General features: G+C 48.1%; 8 protein-coding genes across 8 annotated transcripts; 3 read left to right on the top strand and 5 right to left on the bottom strand.

Annotated features, from left to right (window-relative positions):
- Positions 1-512: 512 nt before the first annotated feature.
- ADE12 (adenylosuccinate synthase) lies at positions 513-1802 on the bottom strand (the record flags this gene model as incomplete). Its single annotated transcript, XM_020210713.1, has 1 exon — positions 513-1802. The coding sequence occupies one exon, from the start codon at positions 1800-1802 to the stop codon at positions 513-515; it is 1290 nt and encodes a 429-aa protein (XP_020062032.1).
- A 1203-nt stretch (positions 1803-3005) lies between these two features.
- Positions 3006-4358, bottom strand: IDH1 (isocitrate dehydrogenase (NAD(+)); the record flags this gene model as incomplete). Its single annotated transcript, XM_020207053.1, has 2 exons — positions 3006-4067; positions 4332-4358. 2 exons carry the CDS (start codon positions 4356-4358, stop codon positions 3006-3008), a joined length of 1089 nt encoding a protein of 362 aa, XP_020062031.1.
- Positions 4359-5972: 1614 nt separating this feature from the next.
- CANTADRAFT_92477 (uncharacterized protein) lies at positions 5973-6422 on the top strand (the record flags this gene model as incomplete). Its single annotated transcript, XM_020211950.1, has 1 exon — positions 5973-6422. The coding sequence occupies one exon, from the start codon at positions 5973-5975 to the stop codon at positions 6420-6422; it is 450 nt and encodes a 149-aa protein (XP_020062030.1).
- Positions 6423-7236: 814 nt separating this feature from the next.
- On the bottom strand, positions 7237-8094 carry CANTADRAFT_8484 (uncharacterized protein; the record flags this gene model as incomplete). The annotated part of the gene is made up of 1 exon (XM_020211299.1): positions 7237-8094. One exon carries the CDS (start codon positions 8092-8094, stop codon positions 7237-7239), a length of 858 nt encoding a protein of 285 aa, XP_020062029.1.
- An 860-nt stretch (positions 8095-8954) lies between these two features.
- Positions 8955-9545, top strand: CANTADRAFT_92475 (uncharacterized protein; the record flags this gene model as incomplete). Its single annotated transcript, XM_020211949.1, has 2 exons — positions 8955-8992; positions 9098-9545. The coding sequence occupies 2 exons, from the start codon at positions 8955-8957 to the stop codon at positions 9543-9545; spliced, it is 486 nt and encodes a 161-aa protein (XP_020062028.1).
- A 349-nt stretch (positions 9546-9894) lies between these two features.
- Positions 9895-15415, bottom strand: RPA190 (DNA-directed RNA polymerase I core subunit). The gene has a single exon (XM_020208175.1). It carries the CDS (start codon positions 14932-14934, stop codon positions 10033-10035), a length of 4902 nt encoding a protein of 1633 aa, XP_020062027.1. The 5' UTR covers positions 14935-15415; the 3' UTR covers positions 9895-10032.
- A 240-nt stretch (positions 15416-15655) lies between these two features.
- On the bottom strand, positions 15656-19745 carry CANTADRAFT_27642 (tricalbin). The gene is made up of 2 exons (XM_020208174.1): positions 19702-19745; positions 15656-19561 (listed from the first exon to the last, which is right to left on the bottom strand). Exons 1-2 carry the CDS (start codon positions 19735-19737, stop codon positions 15968-15970), a joined length of 3630 nt encoding a protein of 1209 aa, XP_020062026.1. The 5' UTR covers positions 19738-19745; the 3' UTR covers positions 15656-15967.
- Positions 19746-21867: 2122 nt separating this feature from the next.
- On the top strand, positions 21868-23720 carry CANTADRAFT_27641 (uncharacterized protein). Its single transcript, XM_020208173.1, has one exon. It carries the CDS (start codon positions 22112-22114, stop codon positions 23624-23626), a length of 1515 nt encoding a protein of 504 aa, XP_020062025.1. The 5' UTR covers positions 21868-22111; the 3' UTR covers positions 23627-23720.
- Positions 23721-23896: the final 176 nt, after the last annotated feature.

The following is a 23896-nucleotide window of genomic DNA, read 5'->3' as shown; positions in this document are numbered from 1 at the left end:
AATGGCACCCCTGTTACCATGCCCTGTCTGGCTAGAAAAGCAAAATTGGGACCTCTGGCAATCAGATTAACACCACCCAAATGAGTCTTTGGGAGCACATACGCCAGATATCATCTTATTGATGTTCGTATGCTCTATTCCCCCATTCTGGTGATCTCACCAGACGAGAAGTATTCCAAGTATTGCACATTGCTTACCATTCTCTTTCTTTCTTGAGGCCACTGAGTTGGACTCTGGTCGTTCACTAATTTGCATGATTTCGATGGTGTAATTATACAAGGCTGGTGGTTCTCCAATGACGATATTCCGTGCTGACCCTTCAATCTGAGGCTAATTCTCTGGATCCTGGAACAGAAGTGCTTCACACTTTTTGTATGTCTTAAATTCTAGAAATGTTCCTACCCCGTGTGTACTTCTTAATTCTTGATATATCCCTCCTTCTTCTCTGCGATTCCTACGCTTCCTTTTCTGTTTCCTACAACTCTCCGTCTAATCTACTTTTCGTGCTATTTCTAGTTAACAGCCTTCACCAACATGGAGTCTCTGGCTGGACCAGTACCAACCCATTGGATTGGAACTCCCAAAAAGTTCTCGATGTACTCCAAGTACTTCTTGGCGTTGACAGGCAAATCGTCGTACTTCTTGATTTGGGTGATGTCTTGTTCCCAGCCTGGCAAGGTTTCGTATTCAACCTCGACCTTGGCCAACTCAATCAAGTCTTCAGGGAACGAGTCCAACTTCTTGCCGTTCAAGGTGTAGGCCACAGCGACCTTGATTTCCTTGAACTTGTCCAAAACGTCCAACTTGGTGATGTTCAACGAGGTGTAGCCGTTGATGGCAGTGGAGTACTTCAACACCACCAAGTCCAACCAACCACATCTTCTCTTTCTTCCGGTAGTGACTCCGTACTCGGCACCCACGTCCTGCAAGGTCTCTCCGATTTCGTTCAACTGCTCACTAGGGAAAGGTCCTCCACCCACTCTGGTGGTGTAGGCCTTGACGACACCGTAGACGTTCTTGATGGCTCTTGGAGGAAGTCCCAAACCAGTCAAAACACCACCGATACCGGTGGAAGACGAGGTCACGTAGGGGTAGGTACCGAAGTCGATGTCCAACATCAACGCGTTGGCACCTTCGACCAAGATCTTCTTGTTTTCAGCGATGGCCTTGTGCAAGAACGCCACCGAGTCGACCACGAACGGACGCAACACTTCACGGTACTTCTCGTATCTGGCCAACTCCTCCTCGGTGTCGTAGTCGAATTCACCGTATCTCTGCTTTCTGGAGTTCACCAAACGGTGGTATCTGGTCTTGAAGTCTTCCCAGGCCTCTGGGTCTTCCGAGACCAAGTTGTGCACTCTCAACCCGGATCTGGACGCCTTGGTGGAGTAGGTGGGTCCGATACCCTTACCGGTGGTTCCAATGGCCTTCTTGTTGGACGACAACTCGGCCTCCTTCAACTTGTCTGTTCTCTGGTGGAAGTCAAACACCAAGTGGGCTCTGGACGAAATGAACAACCGGTCACGACAGTACAAGCCTTTCTTCTCCAAGTTCTCCAACTCCTCGAACAAAGAGGGCACGTGGATCACAACTCCACTACCCACCACGTTCAAACACTTGGGGTTGACCAACCCAGAGGGCAACATATGGAAGTCGTACTTGGTGGAGCCAACCACGATGGTGTGGCCAGCGTTGTTACCACCTTGACATCTGGCGCAAACGTCGATGTCGTCGCACAACAAGTCGACTAATTTTCCTTTGCCTTCATCTCCCCATTGGGAGCCTAAAACGACGTCACACATTGTTGTATAGTGTACTAATTATAATGAACGGAGATCCGTTAACCCAAGAACAAGTTTTGGGGTTGGGGGTGTTGGGAGTATATATAGCTGGTTGGGTTTGTTGGTGGGCACACGCCGGCCTGCGGGTGCGCGCACGCCCTGCGACTCTGAATCGTGGGGGCAGGAAGGCGCTGGGGGCGCTAGCGGGGCGGGAATCGTGGGGGCTTTGTTGGGGGCGTGGGCGAATGGCCGTACCACCACAACGAGTGGCGGGACGGTGCGCTTGGGCTCGCTGGAGCGGGCATGCCTGGGGTGGGTGGTTAATTAGTGACTCTGAAAAATTTGCGATGCGATGGTAGTGTGGCACGTGACCGCGAGGCTGGAATTGGTGAGCTATTCTGGAGGAATAGATGGTGGTAGTGGCAGAACTAAATCAGTTGCAGTGCTTTCGAGTAAATAGATTGAACTCTACAGGTACTGGAAGTGGGAGAGCTAAACAGATCTACAGTAAACTGATCTTCAGTAATCCATTACTAATTTTTAGGATTGCCAGTAGTCTCTAGAAAAACTACTGGTTGCAATTAAGTAAACCAGATACTCGTAGTTTAGATACTAGTCCAGATACTAGTCCAGATACTAGTAGTCTCCGTTAAACGGCTCTACTATCATATCCATGAGGAAGCAANATTACCCGTACTCTAATACTAATCGTTAAATTGCTAGTAATCTTCAATTATTCTAATCCTTCTGATCTCCAGTAAACAGATTTCCAGTACACCAGATTCTAGTAATTACTACTCGTCCTAAAATTGCCAGTAATCTCCAGATAAAATTAGTCGTAAAGATTGCCAGTGAACCAGATTCCAGTAATCTCCACGTAATGGCCGTACTAGAACATCCCCGAGGAAATCAGATTACAAGTGGGTGGAATCCAGCAATTCCTGGTCTGCTTTGCACCATAACAAGCCTTGCGATCTACCGTGTTCCTGGATTACCAGTAAATGTGCCAGTAATACTCTAGTTACCAGTAAACCACATTTCCAGCAAGCCAGTATATTAGTCTTCTCCAAGTTACAATTTCCCTCAAGATTACCAGTAATCTCCACATTCCCAGCACTACCACTAATGTACCGATAATCTCGCTACACTACTACCCCGGAAGTTAGCTTCCATTGCAAACCTACTCTTCTCTCGCAATATTCAATATTTTGTGCTATCTATTAATTAGTTCAACTTGGACAAGATGGCGTCGGTGAACTCGGTGGTGGAAGAAGTACCACCAATGTCCTTGGTTCTGACCTTACCTTCAGCAATGACGTCGTAGGTGGCCTTGGAGATCTTGTCGGCGTTGTCGTTCAAGCCCAAGTGTCTCAACAACATGGTGGCAGACAAAATCATAGCGGTTGGGTTGGCAGTGTTTTGGCCCTTGATGTCCAAACCAACGTGACGACAACCTGGCTCGAAAACGGCGTATTCTCTACCGAAGTTGGCACCTGGAACCAAACCTGGACCACCGATCAAAGCAGCACCAATGTTGGAAAGAATGGAACCGTACAAGTTTGGAGTGACCAAGACATCGAACTGTTGTGGCTTGGCAACGGCTTGCATAGAGGCGTTGTCGACAATCAAGTCGTTGACCTCGATACCTGGGTAGTCTTGACCAATGTCCTTGACGGTGGTTCTGAACAAACCATCACCCAACTTCATGATGTTGGCTTTGTGGATGGCAGTGACCAACTTTCTGTTGTTCTTCTTAGCGAAGTCGAAGGCGAACTTGGCAATTCTTTCCGACTTGAATCTGGTCATGATCTTGAGCGACTCAACCACACCTGGGTAGGACTGGTGTTCCAAACCAGAGTACTCACCTTCGGTGTTTTCTCTGACAAGGGCAAAGTCAATGCCGTCCAATCTGGACTTGACACCTGGGATGTTCTTGATCAAGACCAACGAGGCGTAGATGTCCAATTCCTTTCTCAATGCAACGTTCAAGGACTTACCGGAACCACCAGTGGGGGTGTATAAGATACCCTTCAAACCGACCTTGTTTCTCTTCAACGAGTCGACGGCTTCGGCGACACCGTTCTTGCCGGAGTTTTCCAATCCCGACACGTCAACCACTTCCCACTCAATAGGCACGTTTTGGTCTCTGAAGATGGTTCTGACAGAGTCGGTGATTTCCTGACCGATACCGTCACCTGGGATCAAGGTGACGGTGTACTTACCACCGTACTTCTTTGGCAAAGCGGCTTCTGGGGAAGCGAAGGTGGCTAAGGAACGAACGACGCTCTATTGATGTTAGTACGGACTTGCGATGGATTTGGGGCCACGACCTCGGAATTGAGGCAGGGGCCTTCATGGCCGCTGCCATTCCTTCTAGAGCACTGCCAGCACAGGAAGCTGCGATGGAACAGCCATCCCATCGTCAAACACTCGTGGCGTGGCTCCGATGGCTCCGATCAGACTGGCCAGCATTGCCGGCTAGTGGTGGGTGAATACACCCGATTGGACGCTAGCAAGACTGTTTCGGGACGCTGCTGCGACGGTACATACCTTCTGTGCAATAATAGATCTCAACATTGTGGTGGCTCTGGGAACTAACTCGATGTGAAGAACTCAGAGTTTTTATTACAAGGAGCCCCCATTTGTTGATAGGATTGGTGCGCGCACGCCGCGCACTGGCATGCTCGGAAGGGAAAATTTTGCAGAGGGGACGGAGTTTTCACTACGGAGCTGGAGAAAGAGGCAGCAGTTCGGACTTCCGGCATTGGCACGGGAGATGGTCTGGGAGTGCCAGTGGGGCTAGTTGTGACTAGCTAGCAGGCGCTGGTGGAGTATTATCGTGGCCAGAAAACTCCGAGATCATCTCGGGGTTGTAGCGTGCGTCCGCGCCGGGGCCGAATAGAGGGCCACTGTGATTGGCCACACCGAGTTACCCGGAACGCCAGGGCACGAGTAGCGGGATATCACGGATGGCTGCGGAGATGGAAGCGAATGGGGCGAACTGGCTCCGGGGGTTGGGTCCACCATGAATATCTATTTGGTTGGTGAGGGCAGAACTATATAAATCCTCCCTAAATACTTATGATTTAATTGGTGAAGGTGCTAATTTCTCACTTCTGTTGGTACTGTGTCTCTAGTTTCCACTGGTTTTCTCTGTAAATTTCTCGCTACTGGTGTCAACTAGAGTCTGCTATAATATTCACTGGTCGTCCTAAACCTCCGGCTACTGTTGTCTATTTTTTTCCTGTAGTTCTCCCCATATTTCCACTAGTTCTAAATTTCTCCCTGAATTTCTCACCACTTGTTCCTCCAAATCTGTCATCAAGGGTGTCAATTCTACTAAAAAAGTCGAGTCCAATTTCTCACTACTGTTGTCCTGTCCACTGCTGATTTCCCAAATTTCTTATTACCGTAGTCTCCTACGTTTTTCCTCTAATTCTCCCTATAATGTCTCACTAATATGGCCCTAACTTTTCGCTCCGTATCTAAATTTCAATACACTCTCTCACCACTGTCTCTCATATTTTATTGCTATTCTAAATCCTTCCTACTATTTCTTTCCGCTGATCTAGCTTCTCGTTCTTATTGCTCGCAATTTATTTACTGGTGTTGTCCCTTTAGCCTCTCCAATTTCTCACCAATCAATTTCCACTACTAGTATCAATTCATACAAATAGTATCAATTTCCACTACTGGTATTAGCTGCCACCACCGGTTTTCATAATTCTGGTGTCCTATACAGGCCACTACTGCCTAACATCTCACGTCTCCCCAATTCTTCCTGTAGCCTTTAATTTCGCACTATATCCCATAGACCTATATATCCATTATTAATTCCACCAAATAGTGGAACCTGGAGTGCTAGTCACTTCATCTGTAGTTCTGCTGTACTTCTAGTAGCTCCACTCCTTTTTACTGGTTCCGATACCCCTTTAGTAGTTCTACTGCATTGCTAATTTTTACTGCTCCCCTTTTCCCAGCAATACTCGCCCTCTTTGGTGGTTCATACTACAATCTACTACTTCCATACTTCCCCTATGGGTGCTTACATCCTTACCAGTCCCATTTTTCCTCACTAGTTCCATTTTCACTACTTCAATTCTTCTCACCTACTGGTATTTTCAACTCCTCCCACGTGATCAGTGCCACTACTTCAACACCACCGTCTCATCACCACCAACCTCTCCAACCATGTCTACCATCGCCACCAAGACGTTTCCCAGCTTCAAGACCCTTTACAAGAACCTCACAAAGGAGCTCTTGACCATCCAGAATGCCAGTGGAAAGATCCACGCCGCAAAGGACTTGGAGAAGCAACAGGCCATGTTGCAGTACAAGAAATTGACCTTGATCAAGCAGGGCAAGGACTTCAAGGAGGTGGATGCCAAGTTGAAGCAGCTTGCCTCAGGCGAGTTTGAGGATGCCAAAGTGCTCGAACAGTCCGCCTTGCTCAAGCTGCTCGTGGAAGGTGACCAAACATCCAAGGCTGACTTGAACCACATGTCCAACGTTGTCACCTTCTTGAAGAGTCAAAGAACTTACACGGAGTTGATCGAGAGATACAACCCTGGATTGAAGATGAGCCAGGAGGAGAACGTCAGGAAGACTGCCAACAGAGTGGGGCTTTCTGTGCCAGAGTAGACAGAAACTTGTATATAGACCACCAGGTGCCACTAGAGGGAACATGGCCAAGGATTAAAGTCTGATATTGGCTCAGGAGTAGCCATAACTATCCATGAGGGCTCGCACTATTCGAAGCTTCAAAGAGGGTAATTCTGAACTATGTTAAGGTCGGATAAAGTAAATGATAAATAGAAAAGGCTCAGTAAATACATCGAGTTGTAGGAGTGCCAGATATAATAAAGACAATGCAGAAAGAAAATGTCTAGTAGCATACTAATATTTATATGAATATACTATTTTATATTACATATCGACACCTCCAAAAAAGGTTAGATATTGAATATCCGTTGGTCTTGATTCCTCTAGCTCTAGTATTGTCTCCTTTTTCGTCTCTTCTTCCCAATTCGCCAGCTCCGAAATCTTCCTACGTATTATCTTCCAAAAGCTGATAAGTCGAGATCTCTTTCGAACCACAGAAATCATCACCTATCTTACATGCCGAACACCGAGTCCCCGGGTGATAGCAGACTAACCAAATCCAACCAGAGGTATTTTGTACCTAGACATTAACTGTCGCACAAACCCGTCGGTCCGTGCTCACTACTTCACATACTTTGGTCAGTCTGCTGGTGTCCCGTTGGCTCGCCAATACCCCTTCAATCAGTCTTCGAATGTTCACAACTAAGACACCCATGTCCATAATTAGTCTTGGACTGCCCCTACACCCACTTATTCATCCTTTTATTAGCTATTTTTACAAACAATTTTCCTTTTATAGTACAGGCACTGCCAATCGTGCCTCTAATAATACACTTCGTCTGCCAGCAGCGAACTAGGACCAGTTTCTGAACCGCCTCTTGCGGTCGCCAACCACCACACGCGTGTCCATCTCGAGATCCTCGTCCTCGTCGTCCCTGCCACGCCTCTTGAGCCTGCAGTTGGCCATCAACACCCCTGGGTTCTTTTGTCTGAGTGAGGCGTTCTCGGTGCCAAACTTCTTGAGGTTCTCGATAATGAGCAAGTCGTCGTAGTAGTTGTGGTTCAAGTCGGTGGCGTACGCAGGCGCACGCGTCTTGACCCCCTCCAACCCAGCAGCAAGGTTGTAGTTGTAGGTGTCCATGAGGTAGGCAGTGGCAAGCCCCGTGGCGAGCGACGACCGCGTCTCGCTCACAAACAACACCTGGATGGACGAGTTGATCGACTTGCACAACAGCACCAACCGGAGCACGTTGAAGAACTGGAGCTTGAGGTTGCCAGTCAAGATGGGCGACGCAAAGTCGAGCTTGGCTGAGGGGATATCATGGATGAGGTTGCGCGCGTGCGGGTTATAAATGTAAAAGTGGTTGATATAGTTTTGCAACACTCGGTTGTGGGTGGCGAGAAACTCTGCCACGAGTGGCTGGTCGGCACCAGCCACCAGCTCAGCCAGGAATGCTGGGTCGAGACTGAGGATGATCACGTCTGACGACACCAGCGCCTGTGCCAAGTGGGCGAGGAACGAGGTGGTGTGCGAGCAGTTGATGATGATCTTGATGTTGTTGTCGGCAAGGAAGCTGGAGTCCAACGCGGCGTAAGAGCCGAGCCACACGGCGGGAGCGATCTCCTGGGGACGAGACGCCGTCTGGGGGGTGTGGGTCTTGAACTGGGGGTATTCGTGGGTCACGGCGGGTAGGCTCGAGTGGAACATCATGGAGGGCAAGTGCTAGTTGCTGGGAACAGGGTAAGCTGACGGTCGCAGGGGTGTTCAGTATGGGTGGTGAGAAGACAGTGGTATCGCGTTAACAGGGTGCAATGGCGCTGTTACGGGTCGCTGGTTGGGCTGGCGTACGGCTGGTGATGGTATGCTAATAGTCTGCAAAAGGTGCAGAGCGAGTATGTGGAAGAGCTGTGAGATACCCGAAGAAAACGAGCAAGAAACCAAAGAACTCAAACTGGTGGCTGTTACACCCCGCGTGCAAATGGGTCTATATATAAAGCCTGGCGGACATACCTCCTCCAGTGGTTCAGATGGCTTGCACAGGTGCAGCGCCACAAAGTCACAAAGGCTAGAACGGAACAGGCTCGGTCGTGTGCCGCGGGCATCATCTGCATCGGAGACGTTTCTTTTGCGGAGGTTGTCATAGGCAGACGCGCACGCGCCGCGGGCCGCACAAGCGAGTCGTGCCCTGCCCCAGGTGGTCCCTGTCGCTTTCGCTCACCTCGTGTGTGGATGAGGTCACCAGGGCGGGTTGTGCGCCCACCAATGTCCGTCCCCGCAAAACATCCTTACTTCACCGACCGTCGGGCGTGCGCCCACCACCTGTCGGTTCGGCTTCGGTTCTGTTCGTGGCCGGATGGTCCCACCTGAAACGATTTACGGGTTGGATCGACTGGTGCGATCGCCCACCCCCATCCCCTCCAGTTTGCACTTTGACCCACCAGGTTTTTTTGCCGGTTACCTCCCACTATTTACACTTTGCAAAACATGTTGGGTCCACCTGGCCGGCTGCAACCTTCACGTGCCCCTCTTATATAAACTTGCTGCCGCTACTCCTCCAATTCGCCATCAACATGTTCGTTTCCAATCCCGTCAAACTTGCTGCCAGAAGGTTCTCTCCCTCATCCATCGTGCAATCCTTTGCCAGACCCGTGAGGGCGTCCTTGGCCAAACCATCGGTGGCCAGAGCCTTCTCCACCCATTCCACGGCTGCCAGACCAGTGGCTTCCACCAAATCACTTCTGCTCTTGCTCGGAACGACTCTCTCTACCGCACTTGTGTTCCGCTCGGTGCCTTCCATCTCCAACGACGTGGCCCAGCTTCCATCCCACGATTTGCACTCCAATGTGTCTGTTTCCCAAAAAGTGCCTGTCAAGTCCAGATTTGGCGGCCAGCTCAACTACGAGGAATTGACCATCGGGTCCATCACCGGACTCTTCTTGGGAGTCATTGCTGGCAAGCTCTCCTCAGTATTTGCCCTTTTGGCGCTCTCCTCATACTTCTTGGTGCAATTCCTCGAGTCCAGAAACATCATCCATGTTCCATGGAACTCAATTGTGCAATTGGGCAAAGAGAGAATCAATTTGAAGCAATTGGTGTTTGAGAAGCCCAGTTTCAAGTTTTCGTTTGCGCTTGCATTCTTGATAGCTGCCTTTAACATATAGACAATGCATAGCTTCGAGGAGGTTGTAGCGAGTGGCTAAAATCATCAGATTTCCAGCTGCAGCACAGAATAACTTGAAGGAGGACATAGAGTAGGTCAGAAAGAATACAAGAAGTCTGAACGGAATGAGCAACTGAGTGGTGTATCAGAAAACACAGTAGTGTGATCAATGAGCACTATAGTGCTATCAGTATCCAAAATTGACAGATAATTTATAATAACTCATAGTTGATCAAAATGACTTCAGTTAATTTCAACAAATATAGCAAGAGTCCATAATGAATTAATTATCCTACTATATTATACCTTTACAGGTACAATAATCCCTAAAATATGATAGGTCTATTTGCCTTTCACAAGTGTAATGAATTACTCTATCTTGCCTCACCTTTCACAGATGCGAAATCCATAAAGGATTATCCTCCCTTGCTCTGTCCGACTCCACCTACATCCCTTCTAATACTATAACATTATGCTCTATATATACACTAAACCTCGGGCATCTTGGCGAAAACGTCAAAAGACCCGGTACCAACGTTGGACAACTTACCCAACACTATTCTGGCCGAGGGCGACTCCAACTCCTCTCTGTCACCGTCCAACACCGCCTTGGTCAAGAACTGACAGGTGGTTTCGTAGGACATCTTCATGAATGCAGAAGTCGATGAGTCAATGCCCTGTCTGTTGAACGCCAAGTAGGTACCTTCACGAGTCATCATATCCGCCAACAACTCCAAGTGACGGCTACTGACACTGATACCGTAGGTGTCGAAGACACGGTAGATTTCGTTGACAATGGTGTTTCTGGCAGCCTCCACACCGTAGGTCTTCAACACGGAAGCCACGTCGTTAGAGGTGATGTTGTTGACGTCAATGAAGTCTTCCTGGTCCCACATGGCCCTGAAGTTGACACCTTCGGTGGTCAAGATTCTCTTGCCATCAGCACCTGGTTGAGGGTGGACACAACGTCCGATGTGAGGAATTTCACGCACAACGACCTTGCGGCACAACTCTTCGATGATGTTGACCATCAACAACTTCTGGGTCTCGTTTCCGTTCAACTCCAAGTTGAACTCGCACCACTCACCGTTGTCGTCGTCGAAGTTGAATTTGGTGACCAAGTTGTGGGAGGAGATGACTTCGGCTTGACGGTCCTTAGCCAATCTGGACAATGGCGAGGAAACTGGCTCAGGAGTGGTTTCTTCGTCGTCGTCGCTGTCGCTGTCGGAGGAGGAGTCCGAGTCGTCGTCGTCGTTGATGTCATCGTCGCTGGTCTCCTCGGCCTTTCTCATGGTCTCAATTTCTTCGTCGTCAGGGCCGTCGTACGACACAGCCTGCTTCTTCAGAGTCAGCTCGTCCTCGATGTCGCCGTCCTCCGCTTGGACCTTGCCTGAGATGTGCTCCAAGTCAGTTTTACCGGCAGATTTGCCCACAGCAGGCATGGAGTCTGGACGCTTCTGTTTCTTGACCTCCTTGGAGATTTGGGTCTCCAAGTCATGCAAGAATCTGGAGGTGATCACGCTCTCCAAGTACTCCTTGGAGACGTCGTACTCCTTCTCGTACTCGTCCTTGGTGTAGAAGCGCAAGTTGATCTTGTAGCCTCTGCCGTTGGAACCGTCGTCCGAGGTGGAAGTGGTTTCGGTGACGGTAACCTTGTCGAGGAACTCTGACAACACCACACGGGCCACCGACTTGCAGAACGAATCGGCAAGCTCGTCGTTGACATCGTCCAACAAGGGCAATGTCATTTGAGGAGTCTTGATTTGGGCAGATGCCGTCATGATAATTTCTCTCATTCTGGGGATACCCAAGGTGACGTTAGCAGCACCGTGACCAGCGAAATGGAAGGTGTTCAACGTCATTTGGGTGGATGGTTCTCCGATGGACTGGGAAGCGATGATACCCACCGACTCTCCTGGGTTGACCAACGAGCGCATGTACTTCAATTGCATCAATGCTCTGAACTTCTTTTCAGTCAACTTTCCGCTAGCACGAGCCTCGTCCTTGGATTTGGCAAAAAGCTCAGGGCTGGCAGCCACGAACTCGTCGAGCTTGTCAGCAAACTTCTCGGAAACCGATCCCAAATACTTGGAGGGGTTGTACACCGACAACACTGGGTCGTACTTGGCTTGCTGGTCGTAGTGGGGCACCAGGGCCTGTTTCTTCATGTTTTTGCGGACCTTTTTGGCGTAGGACAGGGCGGTGTCGGTGTCCAAGTGTTGGGTCAAGTCACCAGGGTTGTACTTGGCCAACAATGCGTCGTAGTTGTCCAAGCAGAACTTGAACTGGTTCATGTGCGATTGCTTGGTGGTGTCGATGGCGTCACCTCCGTAGAGGAATTGGACCAACGAACCATCACCGTCTCTGACTGAGTTGTCGTAGCTGACATGGACACCTTCCAACTGCTTGGTCAAACAACGTTGCAAGTATCCGGATCTGGAGGTCTTGACAGCAGTGTCAATCAACCCTTCTCTACCTGCCATACAGTGGAAGTAGTACTCTTGGGGTCTGATACCCGAGTAGAAACGGCCCTTGATGTAACCACCGGCACGAGCGTCGGTTTCGAACGGCTTGAACGATGGTAACGTCTTTCCTGAAACCATGACTGGCACTCTTCTACCTTCCAAGGCCTGTTGGCCCAACAAACACATGATTTGGGAAACATTGACGTTGGAACCCTTGGCTCCTGACAAAGCCATCAGCTGCATCGAGTTGTAAGGGAACTTCTTCATGGTGCCGTCTGGCACACACTTGCTGACCACCTTGGAGGTGATGGTGTTGACCTTGGACTGGGTCACGGCATCGAGAATGCCCAACTTGTTGTCGTCACGCAAGATCTCTTCCAACCGCTTCAACAACTCGCGAGACGAGTTGGAGGTATCTGTAGGCAAGTTGGTGACTTCAGCAGCAGCAGCTCTGCCGATATCGACAGACTCCTTCAAGATGTCGCTTCTCCACTGGTTACCTTCGGGTGTCAAACGCAAGTCGTCCATACCACAGGTGAATGCCTTCATGGTGGTGTAGTTGGTGAACAACCGTCCCAAGATCGACAACGCCTGGGCAGCGCTGGTAGGGCCGTATACCTCGTGCAACGAGTGCACGAGACCGTATTGCGAGGCACCGTATTGCGACTTGTCCAAGATACCGCACAACAACTGGCCGTCGTGGAACACCACCTCGTTTTCGAGCGAGCCCTCGCCCCAGTACTCGTTACGGATCTTGTTCTTCGAGGCCAAGTTGATACCAGGGACGCCCTCTGGCTTGATGTTGGCGAGGATGGTGGTGATCACCTGTTTACCTGTCCACAATGGCTGGGGCTTGAACACGGCTGGGGCGACAGTCACGATCCGGTTCTTGGTGGTGTGGCCGTCCTCAGGACGCAAGCACCCGTAGATCAACTGCTGGTAGGTTTCCCTGTCGAAAAACGTGTCCTTGCTGGTCAACCACACACCTGCGGAGATGTGGTCCTGGATCAACCCACGCAAGGGTGCACCCGACGTGGGTGTCAAGTACTGCGAGTCGGTGTTGGCCAAGTTCAAGGCCTCAGCACGGGCATTCTCGTTCTGGGGAAAGTGCATGTTCATCTCGTCACCGTCGAAGTCGGCGTTGTATGCACCGGTGTTGGCGTAGTGCAACCGCAACGTCTTCTCGCCAGGCAACACCCGCACCTTGTGTCCCATCATGGACGCCTTGTGCAAGGTGGGCTGACGGTTCATGAGCACCACGTCGTTGTTCTTGATGTGGCGGTACACCTTCTTGGCGAGACCCGAGCCTGCCACGTCGCTGGACGGCGTCATCAACTGGTTGGCCACCGTCTTTCTCTGTTCCAACGTCATGCCTTCGAGCGACACCAACGACCCGTCTTCGTTCTGTACCTGTACCGCACCAGGCCACTTTTGGGCACCGTTGATCACGGCCTTTCTCAACTCGCCCACGTTGTAGGCGGTCACAGGCTCAGGATACGTCAACTTGGTGGCAAACACGGGAGGCACACCGATCTCGTTGGTCTCTAAGTTGGGGTCTGGCGAGATCACCGATCTGGCGGCGTAGTTGACTCTCTTACCCATCATGTGCTTTCTGAACAACCCCTCCTTCTTCTCCAACGCCTGCTTGATACCAGGATTGGGCAATTTACCCGCTGGAGCGTTCTGGTTCTTGGTGCTGTCGATGAATGCGTTGACGTCGTTCTGGATGGTCACGAACGCGTTCATCAACCGGTTGAAGATGATCTTGCGCTCGTCCACCGACAATTTGCCCTTGGCAATGGTGGAGATCTGGTCGTTCAAGTCACGGATCTGGAGTGCCGTCTTGAGGACGTTCGACAACAACTCGTTCTGGGCGTTCTCGTGGATCTCGTCTCCCAACTTGGACGGCAAACGGAACCGGGTGGGTGGAACCAACAATGCTTGTTTGAAGAAGATGTCCCCCGACACCACCTTGGTCTGGTATGGCCGCGAGTGGAACAACTTCTGGATGATGGCCTGTTCGTTGACAAAAACTGCCCGCAAGATGTTGCGAATTTCCGTCGACAAAACGTACTTGGAGCCACCCTTATGCTTGATGTTGGGCATGGCAGTCTCACCGCTGGTGCTCTTGGTCTGGCCTCCCTTCATCATATCGGGTCTCTGCACGCCCTTGACTCTGTTGTTGCTCAACTGCTTGTCGGTCAAGGCGTTCTCGAAAAGCTTGACGAACCCATCTTTTCTGAATCCTGGCGAGTACATTCCACAATTGTCACACTTGGGTCTGCTCAACAATCTCTTGTAGTATTTGTGGATGGTTTCCTTTCTTTCTTCACCAATGGTAGATGTCACCACCCCGTGTTCGGAGGTTCTGCCCTCGCTGATGGCCTTGGAAATGGCTGTTTGCACAAACTCTTCTCTGCGTTCACGCAACGCCTGCTTGGCCTTGGAGTCCATAGACGAAGAGGTGTCTTCGTCGTCGTCCTCGCTGTCGCCAGAGCCCTTGGGAATCATGTTCTCGAGCTCAACACATTCCAACAACAATCCGTACTGAATCAATTGCAACTTGCACTGGTAGAGGTGGGATTCCAACCCGTTGAGCTTGAAGTGGTGGCAGTAAAGACAAGACGATCTCAAGAAGATGTAGAGCTGGTTGAAGAAAAGCGGGTTGTAGACAGGCACAGGCAACTCGATGTGTCCCATGTGGCCGGGACAGAACTTCTCATCCAACCCACAGGTGGTACACACGTTTCGGAGGAAAGCACCGAGCGACAAGTCATACAAACCACCAGCAATAGGATGTCCCAAATTGTCAAAAACAACGGGATTCGAAATCTGCTTGGCCGACAACTTTCTAATCTCATTGTCAGATAAGACTTCAAAATCCACAGATGTGATTTCCGAGCCTACTGGCTTCGAAATATCCATGATTGATGATGGAGATGGAGTATGGGATGGGACGAAATCTGTGCTCATCGAGGGAAAAATTTCAGTGTTTGCTCACGTGCGGGCGTGCACGCACCAATCTGTCTAAATGCCGGTGGTGCCCCGGCCAGATGATAGACGACTGGGGGAGGTATGGCTGGCCTGTAGAGGGTGTAGAGATGGTGCTTGCAGGCCTGTTAGGTTAGGTTGGCTTCAAGAACGTAGATCGGTGGGTTAGCCAGTTTCAGTTTTTTGGATGGCCAATTTGCTACATGGTGTTACCTCATCTCATCGCACATTGACTGGTGCAACTGCGTACATGTGCTAGGATCGACCAGAGCTAGCATATCGTTACGGTCTCTGGTCCTGCTTTAGTGAAGCCTCTCCTTAAGAAAGTGGTTAACTCTACAATTCAGAACTTGATACAAAGTGTTGGGGAGTCTTGAATATGCCGATTGTGCCGCAAAGTGTTTCTCTCTGCATCGCCTTATTCATTCTGCGAGCACTCCCTTAATGGCTGCGAAATAACCAATCCTCTACTTCTGTACTATATCACAGGTTTTTGATTAACCTATAAAGCACATCCACAGTAGTCGGATTACAGCTTGCCAGCAGTTGTGTGCCGTGGACCTGGTTCATATAGTAAATTGATCCAGAGCGCAACAAAACGATAGAGAAGTAAACCTTTGCTATACCGGTATAGAGAACTCAACTCAAAGAATAAAGAAGTGAAAGTCACCTTGCTAATGAATACCTAAAAAAATGCCGACTTCGCTATCTGGATCTGATATTGGTTTGTTCATGTTCGGCACTCGTGTAGTCTTAGTTGTGCCGATGTTCTCTATTTTTATGATTTTTATCAGTTTTTCAGAAAATCTTGAATCACAAAGTTGTCTTGAAATTAATTCTATACAACCTTTGCTACACGAACAAGTTAATTGTACAAACGTATACTAGTAAAACAAAAACGAACGTCTCAAATCAAGTAGACTGGTATTAGCATCTTTAAGATATCAGAGGGTATGGACAAATAGACCTATTTGTCCTTATCCTTACCTCCCAAATGTAATCCCTTTCTGAGTGCCTTAACACCTCCTCCAAGACCCTTTCCTACGGTACCGACTCCCTTGACGACTCCCTTACCAGCACCAACACCTACATGACCAACATGGCCAAAAGCATCACCAATATGGGTGCCACTACCTGGTCTGACGTTCAAGATAAATTCAGGCTTGAACGAAACTTTGAAGAATGCAGCTCCTCCATCTTCACCGTTCTCTCCTTCAATGAGAGTAGACAACTCAACTTCAGAACCGTCGGTAGGCACATCAGATAATTTTATGCTACCATAACCAAGTAAGTCATCTTGCTCTGGTCCCATATCCCAATCGTACACAACCACTTTAATAAAAGAGTCGTACTTGTTGATCACTTCAACTGTGGTGCTTTCATTCCAGACTGGGTCAAGAGTCTTCTTAACCTTCTTCGACTTGAAGAAGTAGTCTTTATCAGTGTTCAAATACAATTCAACATATGGATCAGACTTACCATTTCTATCACCCGCAATCAAGTTCTCGGCCCTGACAACCTCAATCTTGGCGTTACCAGAATTATTAATAGAATCTTGAGGTGGGATTTCAGATTCATAAATAATTGGAACCCAAGAGCATTGCAACTTGAAAGAACCACCACCACTCAAGTCGATAGTGGTTGGTTCATGGTAACCATTCTTAAGTAATTGCAAAGTTGGAATGGTAGTTTCAGCAATTGCCTTTTCAAGTCTATTGGCTTCCTTGTCTTTGACCAATCTGAAGTGAGCCTTAGACCATTCCAATTCCTTAATGATAACATCACCAGTCTTACCAAGCTTTTGGTCTCTCCGGGTCAACTTTTCAGAAGCGTAGTCACAATGACCATGATTATCGAAGAATACTTGCAAGTAAGAGTTTTCTCTGGAAACAGAGCCGTGAATCATTTCGAAAATTAAAACACCACTCTTGTACTCCATCAATTCATCCAGTGACAATTCCAACTTCGATTTGTCTTGTTCCTCATCTTCGTCGTCTTCAGGTTGGTCCTTCTTGGTCTTGTCGTCGCCCTTGACGTTCTCCTCTTGCTTAGTATCTTCCTTGAAACCAGCAGGTGCAGAATTGGCCTTTTCTTTCTCCTTTGCCTTTCTTGCCTTTTCCCTTTCTTCCTTTTCTTCTTCTTCCTCCTTAATATCTTGCAAGGTCTTGACTGGTAAAGTAGGATAGAAAGACAAGGAGTACGTAACAGTACCCTTTGGACCCTTCTTGTGAATCAACTTAGACTCTCTCTTCTCAGTGTCGATGTACTCAACGTACTCACCCTTTTCATTCTTGCTGATGATTTCAGTCAACTTAACGTCAAATGAACCAAGGGTACGATCTGGAGAGTGGGCCTCGACATCCATAACATCTATAGTCAACTTTTGGTTAGGAGAGGAAACAGTGAAGTAATGGATTTCGTTCCATGTTGGGTTTAAAGTAGATTCCACAGCAGCAGTTCTGGATCTCTGGAAACCATTGACTAAGACCCTAGCATAAGGATCAACCTTACCGATATGTTCCAAGTTTCTCAAATCATCAGCCTTGTCAATACTAAGTCTGACAGTACCAATTGGAGGACTGTATCCACCAGCACCGCTGGCATCAACCAAACCAACTGGCTTCCAAGAACCAGTGATTCTGACTTCACCACCCTTAGACAATGGGAACCAAGTTTGCTCGACTTGAGTAGCATCAATAAGCTCATTAAGTCTAAGATTGATTCTTCCAATGATCTTGTTGGACTTGTCCTTAACGGCAACCTTGACCTTTGACTTGGCACGGTTGTAAATAATGTGTTCGTGCGAAGCACCCCAGCCTGGGTTATTAGTGTTCTTCTGAACCCCGGTAGAGATAACCTTTTCATTTCCAATGTAAGCTTCAGCGTAAGTGGAGGCACCCTTGTCATCAGAAGACTTCAAGTGTCTAGCTTCGATAACCTCAATTCTTACGATACCAGTATTCAAATCTGGTGGTGGAATAACGGCACCGTCAGCCTGGTTTTCTGGTTCAATTGTAGGCATGAACTGTAAGCCGAAGTTCAACTCACCAACCGGTTTGTTGTTTCTAATGAATGGAGCAGATAAGTTTGGCTGCTTGTCGTTTTCCAATAAGCATTCCAAATCGAATTGAATGGAACCAACTTGTCTATCCTTTCTGTATTCATTGTAATCAATGACAGCGAGGTTCAAAGGTTCAGATAAGGATACAACAGGAATATAATAGGTCTCATTCCAGGTGGCCTCGTCAGTATCCTTCTTGATAGTACTCTTGGCCAATACCTTGTTAGTAAAACCAATGGTGATGTATGGGTCCAAGGTGTTACCAACTCCATTGAAACCCTTCAATCTTCTAGCGTTGTTAACTGTAACGGCCAAGACACCAATGGAGGAGTCCAAGGCGTTACCAGCCAACAATTGCTGAACATTCAATTGGAAAGATAATGGAGTGAAAAGAATAGCACCAACATATTTCTTGATCATTTCGTTGATGAAAGGGTACAAACCAGGGAATCCCAAAACTTCCCAGTTGAAGATGGATTCACCCAACACTCTGGAAGTGAAATCAATATGAGGAGGCTCCAACAAGGAGACATTGACGGTTTCGACATGGGGGAAGGAGCTCATCATTCTCAATCTGACTCTAGCCAAACCTCTGACAGACACATCAGAAACGGCCACTGGGATTGTAAGCCCAAACAAGCTGGCCTTGACCACAACTTTCTGGTTGACCTTGTTCTTCATTTGCTTGGTAGTAGTGTCGGTAAGAGCACTAGGAGTGAAGGAGAATCCCCAATCCATGACCACAATGTCGTCGTTGGTGCCGTGGAGGGTCTTGACAGTGTCGATTCTAGGTGGCTTGGTTCCGGCAGTGAAACTGTCGATCCACAAGGACTTGACGAACGCAGGAGCAGGTGATGCAGCGAGAATGGGGTTGACTTGGTCACACACAATCTGGGCGATGGAGGGTTCCAAGAATACCCAGAACTTTTCCAAGAAGGTGTTCAACCAGTCCATGGTTTCATAGTCGTTTTCGATAGACTTGATGGAGAACTCACGCTGGGCCTGTTCTCTCAAAACTGATCTGTACTTTCTGACAGACGACCGGTAGAGCAAGGAGAAACTAACGATGACAAAAAACAAGGGTGCCATGCTGAAACGGAACCATCCGATCAACCACGACAACAATCCACCCACAATCAAGTAGCCTGCGTTGTGGTACCAGTCACCGTAGGCGACTGAGGGCAAGTACTTGTCGAAGATGGTACTCTTGGTCAACAAGTCCACGAGCTCGTCGTCAAAAGTCAACGCGTCCTCGGGGGTCCATCTTCCCACCTCTTTCCAGCCACGGTACGTGGGCTCGCCAGCCTCTCTGGCGGGTGGTTTGACGGTGAACTCGCTGACATCGAGGTCCTCTGAAGGCGTCAAGTCGATGGTGGACAGAGAGGGCGATACTGACACGCCATTGACATCGATCTTTTGCTCTTCTGTTTCTAATCGCTTGTCGATTTCCTGGTGGGGTTCGACCTGGACTTGTTCTGGAGGTTGGAGTACCTCGTTGGGCTGGACGTTAGTATTGTTTTCGGGTAATTGGCGCTGAATCCTGGCGTTGGTGTAATTCGAGAAGATAACCAGCAGAACATGCGCCAATTGGGAGCTCAGGTGGCCAATTCGTTAGTAGCGGGTGCCGCGATGGTACATACGTTCGTCCCCTTAGTGGTCTTCACCGCAGTCGCCATTCTTGTCGGTGTTTAGAAGGTGTGGTGGTTTTGGAGCTCACCGCAATGTGAGATACCAGGCTGAAATTCGCGTCACGTGCAGCAACCTGGAATTGGGTCGGAGCAAAGTGAGCAAAAGACGATGACAAGGGAGTGAGAGAGGAGAATAGGAGAGAAGGAGGGCACTGAATTATTGGAGAGACTTAAGAGATGGAGGAGGTGCAATTCTATTGTTTTCGAACGTTCCGATGAAGTTCGTGTGATTTTTTTTTGAGTTGGCTCCTCTCTTACTCCTGAAGAGTAACTAAGGAGAAGATTGGAATGTTTCGCCAACTAGTCGATCATTTACTATCCCTTATCGTTATATACTAATACTAAATATTCCTAAGCTTGGGAGATTCCATGTCCTGGCACCAAATTTTTCATTTCACGCACGGCACAAATTCTCCTGGCGAACGGTTTCTTAATCTTGTGAAGCGTTCCTGCGCTACTTTGAGCCCCGCGAGTCCCCCCCCCTGAACGTCAGTGAATCTTCGCTGAGGTACGCGGCGAATTTTAATTGCAATCGTGTTTCTAAATTGAGGTTTGGGATTTTTTCAGTTAATTAAATCAATATGTTAAGGACCTTATATTTGAGAAGTGCCTATATTGAAACTATTCTTATTAAATGGAGATGATTATTAGTTGATGTTGATTCTGTTAGTATTTGGACTTGGTAAAGGGTCATCACCTAGCATGCTTGCTTTATGCTAAAAGGTCAACAATGCAAGGTAGGCTATCTAACTCCACTCAAGGCGACTACTCCCCAATAATCCCAGTTACCACATCTTTACTTTGGGTGGAGACGGAAAAGTCGCTCTTGTAACAATTGGTCTTGCTACCCTTGTTTTGGAAAACGTATTTGAACAAATAAAAGACTGACAAGGTTCTCACTTTCAGGGTAAGTGTTGACCAACTGTCTTGTGTAACTGAGATTATTTCCACACTGGTCACAGGTTATGGCATTATAAGCAGTCAAGTTCTTGGGTGGTAGCTGATAAACTCATTTTCCGCATCGACGAGATTATCGTAGATAGTATCGATGGGGTTACGTGCTCTAATTGCAAGTTGAATGCGGAGAGGATCGATGGGGGGCAACTAGGTGGCCGAGAGCCACCGATCCCAATACTATTGCGAGGGTGAATGCTGCTCTGAAATTGACCAATTTGCAACTGTGATTTGGTTTCACATTGCTTACCAGGGTTTACCTACTTCCATAGTCTATCGTACTCATCTTTCAGCTTAATCTACCATGTGATACTGGAATACCGGATGAACCTGTTCTACATTAATATGTCCTATATGTTCTCGGTAGGAAATGGATCCAATGCTTTGCCGCAAAGTTTTATCATCACCAGGACAATAATTGCCAAAAACACTAAAAATAATCCAATGCCACATCAAATGGAGACTGGGACTCTAAATGTATTATCTCTCTAGAAATATAGTTTTTGCAGACTTGACAACTCCTTCCATCCTGTGCAGTTTCTCATGCTTGCCCAAAGTCAATTACAAAGTACATGCGATCCACGTTCAAGTACCGGATTTAATCTGTCAACCTAATAATGATGATTTGCGAAATGAATTTTGGAATGGACTTCAATTGACTGTTCGTAGCCACACGATTTAGGAATTGCCGGGAAAACGTTTAAGAAAATAATTCTTAATCAGATTTTAGCTAACTAGTAGGGCGATGAAATTAATTATTTAAAGGGCTGTCGGGGTTATAGCATCCATCGGCCATCGACTAATCTCGTAATACGAAATGTTGGCACAAACGATAGATTTACAGAAGCAACAAGTGTTCGTGACATTAGGAGTAATGGAGAGCACCATAATGAAAAATACTCCAGTCACATACGCACAACGATCCACTCCACTATCTGCAAAATTCCAGACTAGGGACGACCATTTTCATGGCCTTACGTAGTTCCTCCATATAGCATACAGCCGAGATGTGTCTTCATAGCACACTAAGGCCGCAATGATAATTCACCGTTTTGCCTGCACTGTATATAATTGGGCATGCACCGCCTCGCGCAGACCCTAGACGCAGCGAGCCAAGCGATTGAGCCCCATCGGGGCTCACTTCTTCTGTGTCAAGAATACGTCAAATTCGACCCATCCCCCACCACTAGATGAATTAAAAATCTGCGATTACTTCCGGACATTCCCATCCCCACCAATCCCCTTGCACTGGCTAGACCCAATCACTGCCCCTCCCTGCTGGCTCCTGCTAGTTCCCGCCTGCCATTACTAAACCATTGGTAAAGCCGTTTCCGCGCGCCGCACAATGCTATAAAGTTTCACATTCATCTGGCAGCTGCAATCCATTACCACCACTCTTTTCACCACCATGTCCAAGCCGCTAGACCCCAGCCAGCACCACCACCCTGCCGACCCACTGCTAGATGAAGCAGCATCTGGCGCTGCTGCCAGCGCCAACGCCAGTATCAGCGCCAGCGCTAGCGACAGAGACCCCGAAGCTCTCCTTGACCGGTTCGAACAACTCACAGACTCGGAGGACGAAGACGAGTTCATCAGAAAGTACGGTGACATCAACTTCCAGTACATCAAGCCGCCTCGCGACTCTGTGTGGTTCATTCGTCCCCACGCCTTGAACTACTTCAAGGACGGAGTTCTCTTCCGTACCAAGGGCGAAAGAACCTCCAGCAAAACCGAGTTGTTTTTGGACTTGATGTATGTGGGGCTCATCTCCAACTTGGCAGGAAATGCCTGTGAGGACCCCAGTGGAGCTGCTCTCTTGGAGTACATCTTGCTCTTCATTCCCGCCTGGATGGTATGGTCCGATATCAAGGACTTCACCAACTACTACTATAACGAGGACCTCTCGCAGAAGGTGTACATCTTGTGGATCTTGTGTTTGTTGACGTTGTACATCAACAGCCATGGCGAGTTGTTGGAAAGCACCCACGGTGCTGCGTTGACCATTGTACCCTACATTTTGTGCCGGTTGTCTTTGGCCATCAGTTTGGTCATATACTCGTTCTTCATCCCCGAACATCGTCCGCAAATGCGCTTGTACAGTGTACTCATCACCATCACCTCGTGCTTGTGGATTCCCGTTATCTTCTTGAACACCAGAGGCAAGATCGGAATGGCCATTGCCGTGATCTTCCTCGAAAACCTCTTCTACATCGTGGCCTACCACCCTTACACCAAGAAACTCATGGGGTTGAGAATGGCCACGGCATTGAACATCGAGCATGAGGTCGAGAGATTCGCAACGTTTGTCACCATTGCCATCGGTGAATTTCTCTACAAGGTTGTGGCTAGTGGTCCTTTGGGAGCTGGTTTCTCGCCCAAATTTGCTAGGGGCGTTTTCCTTATCTGTATCGCCTACATTTTGTTCTGGATCTACAATAATGGATCAACCAGCAAGAAAGCTACCCATGCCTTGAGACACAGTGGTGCCACTGCTATTGTATGGATTTTCATTCACTTGCCCTTGGTGGCCGGTTTAGTGTTGGGTGCAGATGCTGGAGGAGACTTGATTGAAAGCGACTTCACCTACGTGAAGCACCACTCCGAGATTGGAGAAGAAGAACCTAATTTGTATGCCCTCTCATTCTTTTTCACTGGTGGTATCTGTGTTGCATTACTCTCCATGTGTGTCATTGGTTTGATTGAAGTTTCCCAGGATCCTCATGATTTGCACATCCTTCCCAAGTTCTGGAGAGTGGTCTGGAGAGCCCCCATTGGTCTCGCCATTGTCTTTTTGAGTTTTGCCAAATTGAACACCACCATATTAATGGGTGTTGTGGTTGCACTTTTAGCAGTGTTATTATTATTTGAGAGTGTCACATCTGTCCCAAGAAAGCACAAAACAGCAGCTCACAGGCTCGAATAAGGCAAGAAAGTCTTTATTCAAAATCTCAACCTAGTAGAGGATAGTACAGATGTAGTCAGCGTGATTGATACTACATTAGATGTTTCATTTGTTTGAATTATTAATATAAGTTATTTGTTTAATTTGCTTATAATTTTCATATCTTATTGAAAAATAGCGTAAAATATTGATTTTGCGGCATCCAATTTAAGTTCACTCTAAACCATGAGTAGCAGTTATTTAGATACATCATTCAAAGAGGATCAATATTAATAATCATTTTCAATAAAT

This window comes from Suhomyces tanzawaensis, assembly GCF_001661415.1.
Source record: "Suhomyces tanzawaensis NRRL Y-17324 unplaced genomic scaffold CANTAscaffold_9, whole genome shotgun sequence".
NCBI lineage: Eukaryota > Fungi > Ascomycota > Pichiomycetes > Serinales > Debaryomycetaceae > Suhomyces > Suhomyces tanzawaensis.
The sequence above is the reverse complement of the archived record's forward strand: the minus strand, read 5'-3'. Positions and strand labels throughout refer to the sequence as shown.